Genomic DNA, 18,189 nt, shown 5'->3' with positions numbered 1-18,189 from the left:
TTTTTTTTTAATTAAATTATATTTCTAGCCCTGATAGACTTTAAGGTCAGAAGGGACCATTATGATCATCTAGTCTGATCTCCTGCACAACGCAGGCCACAGAATCTCACCCACCCACGCCTGTAACAACCCCCTAAACTATGTCTGAGTTATTGAAGTCCTCAAATTGTGGTTTAAAAACCTCAAGGTGCAGAGACTCCTCCAGCAAGTGACCTGTGCCTCACGCTGCAGAGGAAGGCGAAAAACCCCCAGGGGCTCTGCCAATCTGCCGTGGAGGAAAATTCCTTCCCGACCCCAAATATGGTGATCAGTTAAACCCTGAGCATGTGGGCAAGACTCACCAGCCAGCACCCAGGAAAGAATTCTCTGTAGTAACTCAGATCCCATCCCATCTAGCATCACATCAGACCACTGGGCATATTTACCTGCTAATAATCAAAGATGAATTAATTGCCAAAATTAGGCTATCCCACCATACCATCCCTTCCATAAACTTATCAAGCTTAGTTTTGAAGCCAGATATGTCTTTTGCCCCCGCTACTCCCCTTGGAAGGCTGTTCCAGAACTTCGTTTCTCTAATGGTTAGAAACCTTCATCTAATTTCAAGTTTAAACTTCCTGATAGGCAGTTTATATCCATTTGTTCTTGTGTCCACATTGGTACTATGCTTAAATAATTCCTCTCCCTCCCTGATATTTATCCCTCTGATATATTTATAAAGAGCAATCATATCTCCCCTCAGCCTTCTTTTGGTTAGGCTAAACAAGCCAAGGTCTTTTAGTCTCCTTTCATAAGATAGGTTTTCCATTCCTCGGATCATCCTAGTAGCCCTTCTCTGTACCTGTTCCAGTTTGAATTCATCCTTCTTGAACATGGGAGACCAGAACTGCACACAATATGATTAAGTTGAAAACCTCAAAAATGTGAATGAAAACCAATTCAGTGTTTTCTTCCTGAAACAATAGCTCACACATGTAAACTCAGTCATGTCAAAAGACTGTTGGCACTGAAACCTAAAAATGGTAGTTTAGGTCCAGTTTATTTCAGAATCCAATTGGGCCATGAGTATATGGTATGACCTTAGAAGACTGATGCTAAGTGCTTTTCCAAACCATTCAGACTGTTTTATTTTGTACATCTGTTTTGTTCTGGTTGAGCCAAACATGAGTGGCGCTGCCACCCCAAGAGCCAGGTCACAATGCCACTCAGTCAAATTTGGCCTGGCTGCCTCCACACATCTCCCTGAAATTAATTTGAAAATGTTGGTCAGCATGGACTGCACCATGTCTGCAAACTCTTCGAAATGCTTTCCCCTGCCCATGAGCGCAACCTCGGTCTTGCTTGGGTTCAGCTTCAGCCAGCTGTTCTTTGTCTTTGAGCTGATTTTATCCAAGAACTGGGCTGCCCTAGTGGTAATGGCATGGCCATGTGTGGTGAATAAGTAAGGCTCTGTGTTGTCTACATATTGCAGGCTCCTTCTATTACCATTATTGGTCAAAGTTTCAAACGTAGGTGCCTAGAGTTGTGTGCGCTTCACCTTCTTTAAAACAAGCACACAGAATTCAGACTTGGGTGTCATATTTTGAACATAAATAAGGAATAAATTGTGTCTTTAAGATGCAGTCCTGAATAAGAGGGGAAAGGGTAATATAGGCACACTGCCCGTGGGAGCATCAGGTGCAGAGTGAATAGAAATCAGTGATTTCTTTTGAAAAACTAAAACATAATTTTTATTTAAATTAGATATTTTTTATTTTATTTAAATTGTTTTTTAAAAATAACTCTTTAAAATGAAATCTGAATGTAATACAAAATATGTTAAATCCTGAACTTCTTATTATCTCTTAAAACATTTTAAATGAGAAATAAATATGCTGAATCCATGAGCCTCTACCAAAAACTGAGTTAAAGGCTGCTTTTTTATAAAGAATGAAAATGGGGAAAAAATCTTAACTTTTGAGATCAAGCTTTGAGTATGGCACAGTAGGTCATGTACTGTATTAAGGGCTTGTTTTGTATAATAAAAATAAATTGCATATGCTGTTGTGTTAATTAAATTCTAGTTGCTATCCTAATACAGCTTGACACAAATCATGAGCAAAAAATTATCTAGTAAATAGGCAATATATCATTCACCATTTTCTAACATGCTAAACATGTACAATTAATAAGAAACTGAAAATATTAAGCTATATATAATTGCTTAAGTAACTGTTATAATGTACCAAATCTAGTTCTATTTAGTTGTAAATCAGCATGTTTTAATGGTTATATCAACCAATGAGAATGCTCCTTTCTTTAGAAAACAGTTGAAGTACAAATGGAAAAGCTGATTAAAATTCATTATTTAAATTGCCTTGATTTAAATCATTCCACCCTGATCAGGTGTCACTGAAGCTGAGGGTATGTCTTCACTACCGGCCGGATCGGCGGGCAGTGATCGATCCAGCAGGGATTGATTTATCGTGTCTAGTCTAGATGCGATAAATCGATCCCCGAGCGCTCTCCCGTCGACTCCTGTACTCCAGCTCGGCGAGAGGCACAGGCAGAGTCGACGGGGGAGCGGCAGCAGTCGACTCACCGTAGTGAAGACACCACGGTAAGTCGATCTAAGTACGTCTACTTGTAGCTGAAGTTGCGTAACTTAGATCGATTTCTCCCCCCGCCCCAATTCCTTTGTGCGGCCATGTTAGTGCTAGGCATGATCTAACCCTAAGTGGCCTGATTTTCAGAGAGGTTGAGAAGTTTGAATCTGATTAGAGCAGTGGGTGCTCAGTACCTCTGAGTCAGTTCATTTTATTAGGTGCCTAAATGTGAATTTAGTTGCCTAACTTTACAGTATTGGCTATCATCATCACGGTTGTAACTTACATGATCTAAAGTGTGAAAGAAATAAGTATACAAAGAAATAAAGACACAGTCCCTTCCTTGAAGAGCCTCCTGTTTTTAAATTGTTATCAGAAAGAGGAATGCGAAAGGGAAAGGAGGGACAAAGTTGACAGAAAATTAAGGTAACATGATTGATGTTACTTTATGAACCAAAAGGCATAGCAGTGGGAACAAGAGACAGATTTTGGTGGTAACATAGGAGGAGATGTGACAAGGTTTGATAAGGGCCTGCATGTGAAAGGAGAAGAAAAGGGACAACTTTAAGATAATACCAAAGTTGTGAGCTTGAGTGAGTACCCAAGAGATAGTGGAGTTGTCTGAAACTGGGGAAGGGTGAAGAAGGAAAGACAGAGTTTACACGTTTGACAGCCTAAGATTGAGGAAGCAGAAGATACTGAAGAAATGCAGTCCTTGATAGATGAGGGGTAGATCTGAGAGTCACTGGCATAGAGGTGATAAGAGATCATCCTTATGTAAGAAGTTGCACAGGAAAAGAGAAGGGGGACTGAGGCAGACTCTGAAAAACCTCAACAAAGTTGAAGTGTGATGATAAATCAAAGGCAACACTGAAGGAGATTACATGCAGGTGAAGAACCAGGAAAGAAAGGGCTGTAAGTCCACATAAGATGAAGATAGTTTTGAGAGCTGGGTGGTCAACAGTATTAAAGGTAGCAAAGACTGAAGAGAATGTGTATGGTCCTTAGGATTGGCAAGGGAGAGATCAGTAGTGACTATAGTGAGGGTTTGTAAATTAGTAGTTTCTAAAATATTCATCTCTACAGTAGCTGAAACCTGTCTAGGTTCTTACTTTGAGCCCATGACTGTGGTACCTTTTAAAAATTACAAAGCACTCTCCTGACTGTCCCCATTTCTCTTTCTTCAACATGAAAGTAATAGTATGCAATAGGTGAGAGTTGTAATTCCAGAATGCTGTAGTTTTCTCCCATCTATGGGACAGATTAGTAGTGGGGGTCCTCTGATTATCACAGATGGACACATCTGCTCATTAATTACTAGTCCAATTCACCTCAACTGCAGAAGCTGCTTTAAAGTAGGAACGAGGCAGACTTGCAGGATGGTCATGTGAGAACCTAGAAGTTGGGAGTGCATATCTGATGCATATTTGTATCTTCTTGATTGACTATAAGGCTTTCTGGTTTCTTTAAGGCTCAAATATAGCCACCTCAGTACTGTTTCTAGTTTCAGCTAAGTATAGAAGAAAGTGCAGAGAGGTATAAATTCTAATAGTTTTTAAAGGCACAACAAAGATGTGATATTTTTTGAACTTCAGAAATATTCAGAGTTTGTTTTTCAAGATTAGGTGGGTGCTTATTTCCTATTGAACCAGCTTTCTCGTCCCTATAATACTCAGGAGCGAGATCATAGCAGTTAGCAGTGGAGAAAGGTGTATTAGCATCCATTTCCATGTCAATTCAGTAATGCATAGTGCTACTCATACTCTCCCCTTTTTCTTTTCTTTTTTTAACACTGCTACCTACTAAAACTCTAATCTCCTACTTTGTCTGCCAAGTATCCTCTTGCTGCTCCTTCTAATCCCTCTTTAAAACATTTTTCATAAAATCTTCCTAAATTTGTTTCATCACTATTGATATTTCCACATCATACCTGTTGTTCCTTATATTGTCTGTCTTGTTTTTATCTTATAAGCTCTTTGGGGCAGGAGCTGTGTGTTCTGTAAAGTACCGCGTGTGTTTATGGCTGTATAATAGTAATAACACCAAGTAACGTGAAAATAAAACTTTGGACAAGACAATGCATGCTACATATTCAAGATCTGACACAGACTTAGAGTTTACCAATTACCAATATACTTGTCAAAATTTTTAAATAAGTTTAGTCCCAGATGCTGTGGAAATCACCAGGCCAAGTTACCATAGTGGTGTTCTATAAAACATCTTCTGTTAACATACAAAACAATAAACGTGTTTTTGTTTAATTTTGAAATGCACTACATTGCACTTTTAACCAATAAATTAGTAGAAATATTTAAGATCAGGCATAGATACTGTTATAATGGAGCATTTATAGATCCATTGTTACGTCAAATATTTCAGAAGCTTTCTCAAATATTAAATGTATATATTATCTACTTTACTGTCCCACACTTCATAGAATTTCAAGTTTTTGATGTTGGCCTCAACAGGATAAATGCATTTTCCCACTGGGCTTGACCTAAACCATGAACTTTCTGACCTAATATACAGGTACATTTTGTCTTATGATCCAACATGTGCAAATACACCTCTACCTTGATATAACGCTGTCCTTGGGAGCCAAAAAATCTTACCATGTTACAGGTGAAACCGTGTTATATTGAACTTGCTTTGATCCACCGGAGTGCGCAGCCCCCCCTCCCCCCCAAGCACTGCTTTACCGCGTTATATCCGAATTCGTGTTATATCGGGTGGCGTTATATCGAGGTAGAGGTGTAGCTTTAAATAATCTTATTTTACAGTGGTATTAAGTGAAGGTCAAGAAAATGTAGGGATTTTTTCCAAATTTATAATGAATTAAAAGCAAATCTAGATTTGAACTGAGCTTCCCGATTCCTGGTCACTTTCTGAAACTTTTATGCTACATTGAATTTACAGGGGGAACTGTCAGCTTGAAATCTAGTCAGTTTTGAAAAATGAGTTTCCAGTGCCACCCTTGATCCCCCTAAAATCCACTTACCAATGTGTATAGTATGCAAACAAATTCTTTTTCCCTGCCTGATTGCTTTTCAACAAATACCCACACAAACAAGAAGGAAAACTGAATAACTTGTATAGGAAAAAGAGAACTAAAGAAACAAACTGAAAAATCATTTTTCTGTAATCACTTTGTTACAGTAATCTTCATTGTTTATAACAGCTGCAGCTATAAAAGGAGTTTCAGAAGTGTGGTTTGTCTTTTAGTTGATGCTTTAACTCTAGATAGTAGCATGTATGCTAGTTCTGTTTCCTTATTTTTAATTTGGCTTTGTTCTACTTGCAACAAGCCTCTACTAGAAGCTAGATAAATGCATGCTTTTAGAAAGTTTTTAATCATTTTTTATAAATAATACATAAATGTGTGCCTTTTTTTATAGGATGGAATATATAGCTTCCCCACTCCTGGCATGAATCCTTTATCCACTAACTTACTTCCCATAATTCTCTCTTGCCTTTAGGTTTTTTTGTTTTTGTTTTTTCATAGCATCTCTTGCCATAACATCAAGTATATATCCCAGTTTTTGATGTCTCCGAGACATTTGGAATAGACATTATTGTGCTTTATCTATTACATGTTCTTTTAAAAATTCCACTGGTGGTAGTTCTAAAGAATTTGCCTCTTCTCATATCTGACTACAATTCACTTGCTTCAGAAGCTGCTTGCATTAAAGTGCACAGGCTAGAGTGGCTGGATTACTAATCAGGTGGGAGATGGGTGGGGAACAAGTCAAGGAGGGATTTTCAGTAGATATGTGCTGCAAGGGAGTGTGGTATGTTCATTCCCTTTGGAAATGCTCATGACTTAATTTAAGCCATTTTTAAATGTCCCCATATAACACCATGATCCACGCCTTGTGTGAGTAACTATAATAATACAGTAAACAAAAAAATGACATAACTAAAACTGAAGGCAAAGCATAGTACTTCCAGTCTTAAGTATCTATTATGTACCTTTTTTTAAACAGGCAGTAGGTAGCAATAGGCTATAATCTGTCAGCTCCTTCTACATTAAAATATTTTATGTACACTTTAAGGCATAATACTCTTTAAAAGACAAAACAATATGTCTGTCTGTCTCTGGATGATTCTAGTTTGGCTTGTTTCTCAAATGAGAACCAGCCACACTTACAGAAAAATCTTCATACCAAGATGTTCTAGGTAGTTCCACAATGATGTTACCCAGTAATCAAGCTCTGAAAGAGGGTTTCTGTCAACAAAATGGGAACTTTAGACAAAATTTAGTTTTTAATGCATGGTTCACATGGCAAAGAGGCTTTTCCTTTTGCCATATTTTATAACAACTATGCATCCTGAAGATCTCAAAATGTGAAAGATTTAAAGATGTGTGCAGCTGAATAAAATTAGATATTTCTGGAGCATTTCAGCTTCCAACAAATAAATGGCAAAAATGATAGCACTTAGAAATAGAGCTGGATGAATAACTGATTTTTCAGTTTGCTGGTTGTACCAAAAAAATGGGAGGAATTTTGTTTTGAGTTGACCCAAAACTTTTTTAGACAAAGTTCAAAATAAAAAAAATGGCTTTTTTTCTGTTAAACTTCATTGAGGTTTATGTAATCAGTTGTTTTGAATCCAAAAATCAATCAATCCAAAATCTTTTATTTTTAAAATGTCGTAATAAAACATATGTTAAATTTTTTGGATTTATTTTTTTTCATCTGAAACAATTCAAATTTAACACAGTCAGATCTGTGGTTTTTGGTGGAAACAAGTTTAAGATGAAAAATTTCACTATGCTCTGTGAATTGTGGCTCTACATCACTGAAACTCCTTAGGAATTCTGTCTTTTTACACTGCAAACCATTCCACAAACAAAATATCAGGAGCTCCATCACCCTGGCATCATGATGTAAAACGAAGAAGTTTTACACCAACCATAGACTAAAAGTTACTAAATTATGGGAGAAAGAAAGAAGGGGCCAAGGAGTCATGAGTGACCAAGCTGGTTTATTTTATTTTGTATCTATAAAATGGATCTATGTAACAGGCTCTGAGCACACGAAATAACACTAAATGAACTCAATCGCTGGATACACCCAGCTCCCCTGGGGGTTACTTTGAGTGTCCCTACCCCTTTGGGGAATCTGTTCAGCATTAACGAACACTGGCTTCACAGTCACATTGGAAATCAATTTGAAACTCTCCTGCTGATTTTCAAAGCTTCCTGGACATGTTCCACACTTCCTTTCAGACCTCATATTCACCTATTTTTTCCCCCCACATTCTGCTTCTCCAGTCTTAGCTTTTTCTCTGCCTCTTGCAGCAGATTTCCTGGATAGTTTGATAAATGGGGATGGGGTTGTCGCTTTCATCTTATGGTTTATGGGGCTCTTGCTAGAATCTCATTTGATGGTAGTGTGCCAACTAATTTCTTTGGAATGATATCCCTGCCCGTGGTGGTAAGCAGTTAGAAACATCAAAACACTATAAAGCTAGCACTGTTTCATCGTTTTAAAAATATATAATACAGAGCTTCACTCGGATTGAAAGAAACAACCAACAGATTTTTAATAATAGAGTAGAAATGATGCTACATTATATACATCAGGTATGTAGCTTGCATGAGAGCAGAAAAAAGTGTGGAAGGATAATGTACCATTTTCTTTTACAGAGTAACAGGCTAGCTAGAGATAATGAATTAAGAGAAAGTGACAAAGAGCAACTCCGTGCAATTTGTACACGAGACCCTCTGTCTGAAATTACTGAGCAAGAGAAGGACTTCCTTTGGAGCCACAGGTATAAAGAATCATAAAGATGGGGTTCTGGAATTCTGTAACTTCATAAAACACATAATTGACTTGAATTCTGACTTGTTCACTGTGTTCCACCTTGCTGTGGTTAGCATTTTAGGAAGCATATATTACAGTTTTATACGTCTATGGAGGAAAGCTGATGATAGAAGTAATCATTATGTGCCTCAATTCTGCAAACTTAAGTGCCTGGACAGATACCTGTGCCATGCAGAGCCGTGCTGATTTCAGGGGGACTCTGCAGGCATAAAGATAGATAATATTTCAGGATTGAGGGCCATAGTCTGCTGTGATCAGAGTAAATCTACTTACTGTTTACCTCTAGTTTTGTATATGCAAGTTTAAATTTTTCTCTCTCTTACAGACACTATTGTGTAAATACCCCAGAAATTCTACCAAAACTACTTTTGTCTGTTAAATGGAACTCTAGAGATGAAGTAGCCCAGGTAATATACTGCATTCAAGAAACTTTGCTAAAAGACATCGTTTTAAACACAGTATTTTGATTTTTAAAAACAATTTTCCTTCAACTTGCATGAAAGTGAGCAATCGTTAGTTAGAATATGTTCTGCTCATGCAACCCATTGGTTGGTGTGTGTTCTGTCCCACTCTGTGCCTGATCCACAGATGATATGGGTCTGTTACAGCTAATGGCTTCAGAACCTGGCTGTTTGGTTCAAGAGACTTAAGCTTTTACCTCTAGAGGTCCCTGGTTCAATCCCTGATGTATTTCTGACCAGTGAGTTACACTGGGTTGACATTACTGACCATGGAATGACTGAGGTTGTAATTCTTACTATAGCTTTTTTTAATAGTGGATAAAATGTTTAGCAGGTTGTAGTTTACATCATTTGTCATCTGTGAGAGCAAAGAGTAAATTAAATTTTTAAACAGGAAAATGATCGCTGGTCTTACATGGGTCTATTTCACAATTATTGTTTTGTCCATGCAACTGCTTAAAATGTCTGGATTATGTTGGGGGGTTGTTTTTTGTTCCACACAGATGTACTGCTTGGTAAAAGACTGGCCTCCAATCAAGCCAGAACAGGCAATGGAGCTTTTGGACTGTAATTACCCTGACCCAATGGTGCGAGCGTTCGCAGTTCGCTGTCTGGAGAAGTATTTGACAGATGATAAACTGTCTCAGTACTTAATCCAGCTAGTACAGGTACCCCAGCTTGTTCTGTTAAATTAGAGGTTATGTATATTTGTTGGCAATTGTTTTTAATTGTTGCTTCTTAAATCTGATGTAGCAAGAAGAAAGAGAAGAAATCTTGACAAACAGTAATTCCCTAGTGATTCTGGGGAATAGATAATAAATACAGTAGTTGCAACCTTGAAACATCAAACCTGGTTTATTTTACTGTAAATAGGATATGAGATGTTAGGACCCTGTAAGGAGATACAGAGCTGTTCTGCTGATTCACATTGGCAGCCAGACCATTTGTCTTTCTGTAGCATGGACTGGGCAGGTTCCCTGAAGAGGCAATTCTAGAAACCTTAGCAAAATGAGGCTAAAATTTGGTTGGTGTCAGTTAAGTTAACAATAAAGGAAATGTCAGATAGGTGGTAAGTTTGGACCTTATCCAGTGTGTGTACTGTTAGGCAGGGTTGGAACAATATCTGCTAAAATTTACAAACTCTAAAATATGAGGGCCAGACATTCTTGAGTTATAAAATCCTTTTCCAGAATGTGGCTCTTCTTTTATGTAGTATGTGTCTGGATGTGTATTATCCATGGGAATATTTGTAAAATGAAAGCTACAGTTCCAAATTCTCATTTCTTCTTGCCCATAAATAGGTTCTGAAATATGAGCAATATTTGGATAATCTGCTGGTGAGATTTTTACTCAAGAAGGCACTGACCAATCAAAGGATAGGACACTTTTTCTTTTGGCACTTAAAGTAAGTTTGTTTGGGAAGTTTTTTGGGTAATGGTGAATTTCCACCAAGCTATATCACAGTAGTTAGAGGTATGAAATGTCAGACTAAAATGTCCTTTTTTCTTAAGCTATTACCTACTATACGTTTTTTTTGTTGTTGTTGTTGTTTTTTTTTCAATATAAGCAGCATGATTCCCCAAACAAAATTAGTTCTCAAATCTGAAGTCAGTTTAGGTGTTGAAGTTTGGAAAGATACAGAAGATGATAAACTACTTTTTTTTTTTTTTTTTTTTTGTAGTAGCCAGCGTTGTATCTAAGGTAGAAATGTCATGCTCAGTCACTGAAGAGAACTGAATTCCTTCTCTGATGGACTAAGGGTATAAATTTAGGGCCCCATACTCCCTCAATCCACAATAGATCTCCTACTGTTCTCAGTGGAAGGTTTATACAAAGATCAATAACTTTTAATTATTATTTATTTGTTCAGGACCTCATTATTGCATTTAGTATCACTAAGAAAGTATGCTCCCCTTTAAGATCACCATTCTTCATTGGTCTTCCTCCTTTAGCCTCTCTTCTGTTTCTTTCAATCTTTCCTGTCCTCTAGTTAATATTTACTGAAGCAGCCACTCTGGCTTTACTGTATACTTATTCTGTTCCTATGGTTAGATCTTTGTTGCATTATATCATAGTCCTGCCATGAGTGTAGAGGACTGGACTAGTTGACTCTCAAGGTCCCTTCCAGTCCTATGATGCTATGTCGTGATCATTGTTCCACTTTGTCTTTCTACTTAAATCACTGCCGAAAGTATAATGAAAAGTTTTTTAAAAAAATAGGTGGTGAATGACGTTGAAATTTAAGTTAAGATTGCTGAGGAGTTAGTAACTGGGTATGTACAGGGTGATTATCAGCAAATTCCACATGAACATAGCCACTGTAGATAATTAGCTCATATCCATTGCTTGCTTTCTAAATTTAAGATATTTCAAATTACTTTTATATGCCAAAGCCTTTTAAAATTGCCTGTTGTAAAGAATGTAGGAATTAAATGAATTTTATGAATATTTTTTATATACATATACACACCATGTGGGTTTTGAGTTACTGTGCTGCTGGTGAAAGAGTAACTACGTTAAATCAGCCATAGTTAACTTTTGGTTCCTAGAGAAGTAAGTTAATGGTTGAGTGTAGACAATCCCGATGGACAGTGGAGCGGATAATTCCTTGGAGGTTTACCTCCACTAATGTGGAATTGGGTTGACAGGCCCCATTGCAGGGGAGTGCAAGAGCTCCACTTGACACCCTTAGAGTTTCTACGCAGGAACTTTCAAACAGAGAGATTGAATATAATTGAAAAGCTGAGTTTCTGAGTCTTAGGGATAGAGGGTCTGCAGAGAAGCAGGCAGTAACTCGCTGGGAAAACAGGAAGGGCGTCAAGGCTAAATTAGGCCTACCTAGTTGCATGAGGTAAATGCTATGTTTGGGCAAGGCTGTATGCTTTTATTGGTTTTTAAACATTTTCTCTTTGCTTGTAATGTTCCTGTGGATGGATAAAGCATACTGTTTAGAACAAGCTGTTCTGTCCCTGTGTTTACCAGGGGATCACAGCTCCCAGGGTGGGGTCTACAGCAGAGACCAAAACCAGTTGGACTTGCTGAGGTAATATGGGGGGTAAGCAGGAGGCGCTGTTGCCTGGTCTGTTCAGTCTAAAAGTGGGCTGAATTGTGGAATTCACTTCTGAGAGAAGTGCAACTGTAGGCCTGTCCCTTGGAAATTGTGCCCACTGAGAGAAAGGGCACAGGGACAGCACCAGCCCTAAACAGTAATACTTGTAAATGTTCTTTTTACCTGAAAATGTTCTCTTTTGATAGGTCTGAAATGCACAATAAAAATGTAAGCCAGAGATTTGGTTTACTTTTGGAGTCCTACTGTCGAGCATGTGGGATGTACCTAAAACATTTGAGCAGGCAGGTGGAGGCTATGGAGAAACTGATAAACCTCACAGATATTCTCAAGCAGGAGAAGAAGGATGAGACACAAAAGGTATTACTGTTATCAGAATACAAGAATTAAGAATGTTTAAAAGTAGTTTAAATAATAATTGGGTCTTTATTTGGTTAGTTAAAACAGTGTGGTATTATTTACTCCAGTAAATAATAAAATTCCTTACCAGGTGTTGGAGATATTTTTACTGTACCCACTGTTGTTGGCCAGTTGAGTAGGTCATTTAAATAGAAGTTATGTCATACAACTATTTTCAGGTAATATAAAAATAATGCTTCAGTTCTGGTGATATGTGGCTAATGTAGGATTGTTTGTTTTTTTAACACTTGCATTACACAAAATTACAGCTTAAATCAAAATTAAAACCCAGCATGTATGTACATCTTTCTCATATAACCAAAAGCTCTCAAATTAAATGTGATTACCCTTCAGGTACAGATGAAGTTTCTTGTTGAACAAATGAGGCGGCCAGATTTCATGGATGCTTTACAAGGCTTTATTTCTCCTCTTAACCCTGCTCATCAGCTGGGAAATCTCAGGTATGTTCTTCACTTTTGGAATTTATCAAAATATTTAAGTAGACCATTTTTCTGAAATGAGTGCATCTTGGAAAAGATTTTAAAATTTGCAACTGTACTAAGAAAATTGTATAGTGGATACTTTTTTTATCCTTAAGCCAGTATCATCAATAAAACAACTTTAAATGACCACAGAATAATGCTTGCAGTTTTTGTGAGGAACCTTATTATTTGGCCAGAAGTGATGCTGCTGAAGATTATATACAGCCAGTTCCCTTCTCAGGCAGCACAAGCTAGTGCACTTCTTGCTTTAAGTTTAAGGCTCATGAATGAAAATTGGTTGTTAACTGTCCATCTTGGCCCATCAGTGTCATATCAGCCATAAGTGTTGGGGGAAGGAAAGGTGAAGAGAGCAGGAATATTACAAAAACACCATTCACTAATGTCAACAATACACTTATTTAGAAGAAATCTTATCTTTTTGTAGGCTTGAGGAGTGCAGGATTATGTCCTCTGCAAAAAGGCCACTGTGGTTGAACTGGGAAAACCCAGATATTATGTCTGAACTGTTGTTTCAAAACAATGAGATCATCTTTAAAAATGGAGATGGTAAGGGCACAAAATACATACATATTCTGGTTAACATATTCCAGAGAGTTGTGTGTTTATGTATAAACTTCTCTTCTCATATCTTGCCTGTTGACTTTAAAAAAATTTCTAAATAATTTGTAGAATACATGTTAAAGAAATAAACATACCTTGTTTGGCTTTGCTAATTAGAGTTTCTAAAGAAATAGACATGTAAAAAATGAACAGACAAACACATGCACAGTATTTTTGTAGCTGTGCTCCTAGGCTCTTCTTTTTCAAACACTCATTCTCTCTTATAACAATATTTTGAACTGTTTTTTCCTCTTAGAACATGACTCATGTATGCACTGTACTTTCCATAGTATAGAAACTGATTTGTCTAATATTTTCATACGCTTACCACAGTATTATTTAACTGTAATACTATTCAAATTTTAAAATGCTTTAGAATATTTGCTCTAATTTGTAAAGCCATGTTTGATATCTATCTCTAAAATCTGCCTGGATTAATAAGTTGTATCTTAATAATCAATCTTGACACTACCCCAAGTCTTTTACATTAATTCTTAAACGTTAAAGGTTGCTTTTGACTTGTGCATAATGATAATACATTTTAGAGAACATAACTTTAGTGAAATACACAACCTACTGTCCAAGACTAAAATATATTGGGAAAAAAATAAATAAAATGGCATGTTACAAAAAGCTTTTGTTCTGATCTTATAAAATCCACAACATCTGTATGTACTTGAATATTTCAGATTTACGTCAGGACATGCTGACACTTCAGATCATTCGAATTATGGAAAACATCTGGCAAAATCAGGGTCTTGATCTTCGGTAAGCAACAGAATATTCTCAAGTGCCATTCTTAATGTTTTCTGTTTAACTTATTTATTATGGATGGTTCCCTTCCTTTTTCATGAAAAACAATTGTAATACTTAAAATGATTTGTAAGCATGTTTCTGTATGTTATGCTGTAACTTTTATAGCTTCAAGATATGTAAAATATTGGGGTCTATAAACTGATCAGTGCCTTATGTGAAAATTTATTTTGGTGGCCTCAGTCCAGTTCCAGGGAATGGCCATCAGTAAGACTAGCTTAAGACCAGCATTGCTGTGGTTCATGGGTTTCCATTACAATTTTATAATATTGTCAGGTAATAGCTCTTGAAATGTATTTTTAGAATTGCATGTGGGGGGTTTCTTAAAGTAGGCTTTACTTAAGCATTATTGTGTATTATGCGTTTCTGGTAGCACTCAAGTTGTGCTGAATGTTCCTTTTCTGAAAGTCTGAAGACTGTCCTGCCCTTAGTATTAAAGTCTGAAGATCTGTACAGAGATCTGTCTAGATAAATCCACCTACATTCTGAAAGTTCCATTAATGATTATTGATAATATTCAGAGGTATTGGGGAAACCATTAGTAATTTTCAGCTTAAATCTTTTCCCAGTATAAAACTAGGAAATAAATTGCCAGATGTAGTGGCCGCAGAGTCAGGCACATTATTGAACTCTAACATTCTTGCACACTTTTTTCTCAACACTTCTGATAATACAGCTGTAGGGTTTTCAAATGTATTTTCAGCAGAACCCTATGAAGTAAATCCAATAATAGATAGTATTGATCTGATTAAGGTTACTAACCAGAACATGTATATTTTGTACTGTTTAAAATGCTTTCTATCTGAAAACTTGCTCTTTTTATAAAAAATATTTTTTTTCCATCCAGGATGTTGCCTTATGGCTGTTTGTCTATTGGTGATTGTGTGGGACTTATTGAGGTGGTGAGAAGCTCTCACACAATTATGCAGATTCAGTGTAAAGGTGGTCTAAAGGGCGCATTGCAGTTCAACAGCCACACATTACATCAGTGGCTCAAGGACAAAAACAAAGGAGAAATGTGAGGTTTTACTTTTCATTTACTTATTCTCCTTTTTAATTTACCTGTTTGTTTTTGGTTTTTTTGATGGAGGCCCCAAAACAGAAATATTTCATACCCCCCTTCTTGAAGTGGGAAACTAAGTCATACAGCGATACTCTACACCTGGTATTTTTGCTATCCATAGCTCTCCTCTTGAAGTTAAGGCATAGTGTGATATTGTGACAATGCAGCAGTTGGCAAAAAATTGGCAATTTAAGATATACACTTGCACAAATATATGGTTTAAATCTGAATTTGCATTGGTAGCTTATCAGAGTGAAAATTTCTTTTCTCTGTCTTTAAAAAAGTTGCTCTAATGGTAAGTTTATTATTATTTTTTGATCTTACTACAGGTATTGTTGTATTCCAAGAAAGCTGAATCTCTACCTAGCTTTTTGATTCAGTTCAATGATAAAATCCAAGTAGTCTTGATTAGCATGGCTTCGTTAAGCTAGTATACACACATTCTTTATTACATGCATGTTATTTCTGCACTTCTGTGGTGTTAGAACTTCAGAAGAATAATGCCTCCAGTGTTTGTTTTCAACAGGTATGATGCAGCTATTGATTTGTTTACACGCTCTTGCGCTGGCTATTGTGTTGCTACCTTCATATTGGGAATTGGTGATCGTCACAATAGTAACATCATGGTGAAAGATGACGGACAAGTAAGATACTATTTTTCAAAAATCTCTGTCTAAAAATATTCATTTATGTAATATGTCATCTTCCATTTGTCTGATGTATAGACACTAATTGTATGGCATATTGGTGTTTTGGATCACAAAATCCACGCAAAAACTAGATGAACTGATGTTGTTATGAAAGCTATTTAAATAAGCAAAATAATTTTAACATGTGTAACCATTTTCTCCCTCTTTAAAGCTGTTTCACATTGATTTTGGACACTTCCTGGATCACAAGAAGAAAAAATTTGGTTACAAACGAGAGCGTGTGCCATTTGTCTTAACGCAAGATTTCTTAATAGTGATTAGTAAAGGAGCCCAAGAATGTACCAAAACAAGGGAATTTGAAAGGTAAGCCATTTTTCAATTGAGCAATTATTTCACATAAATGAAAATATTTAATCAGTTTTTGTATATATTTGGGTATATTTTGTAGCAAAATATCTTTTAGATATAATAAAGAACCAATGATCTTTAATACTTTGGCCTATTACCTGAATCAAGCTATGTGCTATAAGACCCTGTATAGGTACATGTAGAGCTTAATGTACCTAAGAAACATAATGCAGGCATCCAATTTTACATTAATTCAGTTGTGGGACACAAATCTCTTTCAAATTGTCCACTCAGGGATAGATCTTTGTATGGTTCTCAGCACTCAAGTCCTGTGGGCCTGATCCTTCAAGGTGCTGATCCACAATTGCCACTGACTTTGCTGGATCAGACACATACATAACCACTTAAGATTACTTGATTTAAAAATGTAATTTTACTCAAGTGTTAGAACTACAACTGTCCTTGGTAAATTTTACTGGTGATGAGCAATTTTGTTTTAATGCTTAAAATATGTATTCTTCTTAGACTTGCGTAACTCAAATGGCTCAGTGGATTTCCTTAAACATCCCTAAATAATTCACTTTTTGAGAAAGCTTATGAACCTAAAATAGGGATTTAGAAGCGAAGGCCTGTCTCCAATTTACCTGGTATCAATTAGTCACTGAAAAATCACTTGAAAACTAACCTAATCTAAGGGCAAATCTACACTATAGCGCTATATCGGTGCAGCTGCACCGATATAGATGAACCACTATAGCGACTCTCCCGTCGGCATAGCACTGGTGTGGACAGTGCAAAACTTGCGTTTCTGGGATGGAGGTGCTTTTTCACACCTCTGAGCAATGTAAGTTAGCTCGACTTAACCAGTAGCATAAACTTTCCCTAACTGGAGGACATTTAGGAAGATGATACAATGAAGAAATGTTTCCAGTGCTATTGTGGCATTTACATTATATTTAAAAAAAAAATAAACACCTCACAGAGTTGGCCTCTCAAACTTTTATAATGGCCCACCTGCCTCTCACCTTCTGTTGCCTCCAAAAAATGAAAGTTGTTGTGGATCCAGTAGCACCTATCTTGAACCAACCAACTCTTGTCTTTCTTTTCAAGGTTTCAGGAGATGTGTTATAAGGCTTACTTAGCAATTCGGCAGCATGCCAATCTCTTCATAAATCTCTTCTCCATGATGCTTGGCTCAGGAATGCCAGAATTACAGTCTTTTGATGATATTGCGTACATTCGAAAGACACTTGCACTGGACAAAAGTGAACAAGAAGCTCTAGAATATTTCATGAAGCAGATGAATGACGCTCATCATGGCGGCTGGACAACGAAAATGGACTGGATCTTCCACACAATAAAGCAGCATGCCTTGAACTGAAATGAAAGTGAAGAATTTAAAAAACTGATAGCCCACTTATGGGTGCTACGCTGCACTGTTAATACTTGTCAGCAGCAAAGACTGGTTGCATAGGAATTGCACAAACCACAGACGGCATTAGAATTTACAGCAAGAGCAGAGATGAAATATCCAGAGGTTCAGAATAAAAAAAAAAAGGGGGGGTGGGTTTCGGATAGCACTAAAACTGTTCCCTTCAAAATTAAGCTTTCGTGTGATGTGCAATTTCATATTATGCCTTAAACCCAAAAAGGTAAACTTGGAAGATTGGCAGGGTTTTTTTTGTTTGCTTTTAATTTAGGGAAAGGAAAATCATGCTATCATCAAAAATAGTCCATCACATATTACAATAGGTCTAGTATCACTTTAAAGATTATGTAGGGTTTCAAAGAGTTGAAAAGGAAGAAAACTTAGTGTTTTCATGGTTATTAAAATAATAGGTATAGTGTTGAAATTGAAGGCATTTTCAGCTC

The 18,189-nt window shown here is 36.8% G+C and overlaps 1 protein-coding gene across 9 annotated transcripts in view; it reads left to right on the top strand.

Moving 5' to 3' along the window:
- The window catches only part of PIK3CA (phosphatidylinositol-4,5-bisphosphate 3-kinase catalytic subunit alpha), a 68,760-nt gene extending 50,782 nt beyond the window's left edge, over positions 1-17,978 (top strand). For all 9 annotated transcript variants that reach the window (XM_039487927.1, XM_039487924.1, XM_039487930.1 and 6 more), the window contains 12 exons: positions 8,236-8,360; positions 8,739-8,820; positions 9,378-9,542; positions 10,176-10,279; positions 12,130-12,301; positions 12,695-12,801; positions 13,268-13,389; positions 14,133-14,211; positions 15,104-15,274; positions 15,846-15,963; positions 16,181-16,332; positions 17,428-17,978. In XM_039487927.1, coding sequence (XP_039343861.1) covers positions 8,236-8,360; positions 8,739-8,820; positions 9,378-9,542; positions 10,176-10,279; positions 12,130-12,301; positions 12,695-12,801; positions 13,268-13,389; positions 14,133-14,211; positions 15,104-15,274; positions 15,846-15,963; positions 16,181-16,332; positions 17,428-17,698 — 1,668 coding nt within the window. In that variant the 3' untranslated portion in view covers positions 17,699-17,978. The remainder of the gene's footprint in view (positions 1-8,235; positions 8,361-8,738; positions 8,821-9,377; positions 9,543-10,175; positions 10,280-12,129; positions 12,302-12,694; positions 12,802-13,267; positions 13,390-14,132; positions 14,212-15,103; positions 15,275-15,845; positions 15,964-16,180; positions 16,333-17,427) is intronic.
- The last annotated feature ends 211 nt before the right edge of the window (positions 17,979-18,189 follow it).

Source organism: Mauremys reevesii, linkage group 9, assembly GCF_016161935.1.
Source record: "Mauremys reevesii isolate NIE-2019 linkage group 9, ASM1616193v1, whole genome shotgun sequence".
In the NCBI taxonomy this organism is placed as follows: domain Eukaryota; kingdom Metazoa; phylum Chordata; order Testudines; family Geoemydidae; genus Mauremys; species Mauremys reevesii.
This window is presented reverse-complemented; position numbering and strand designations above follow the sequence as displayed.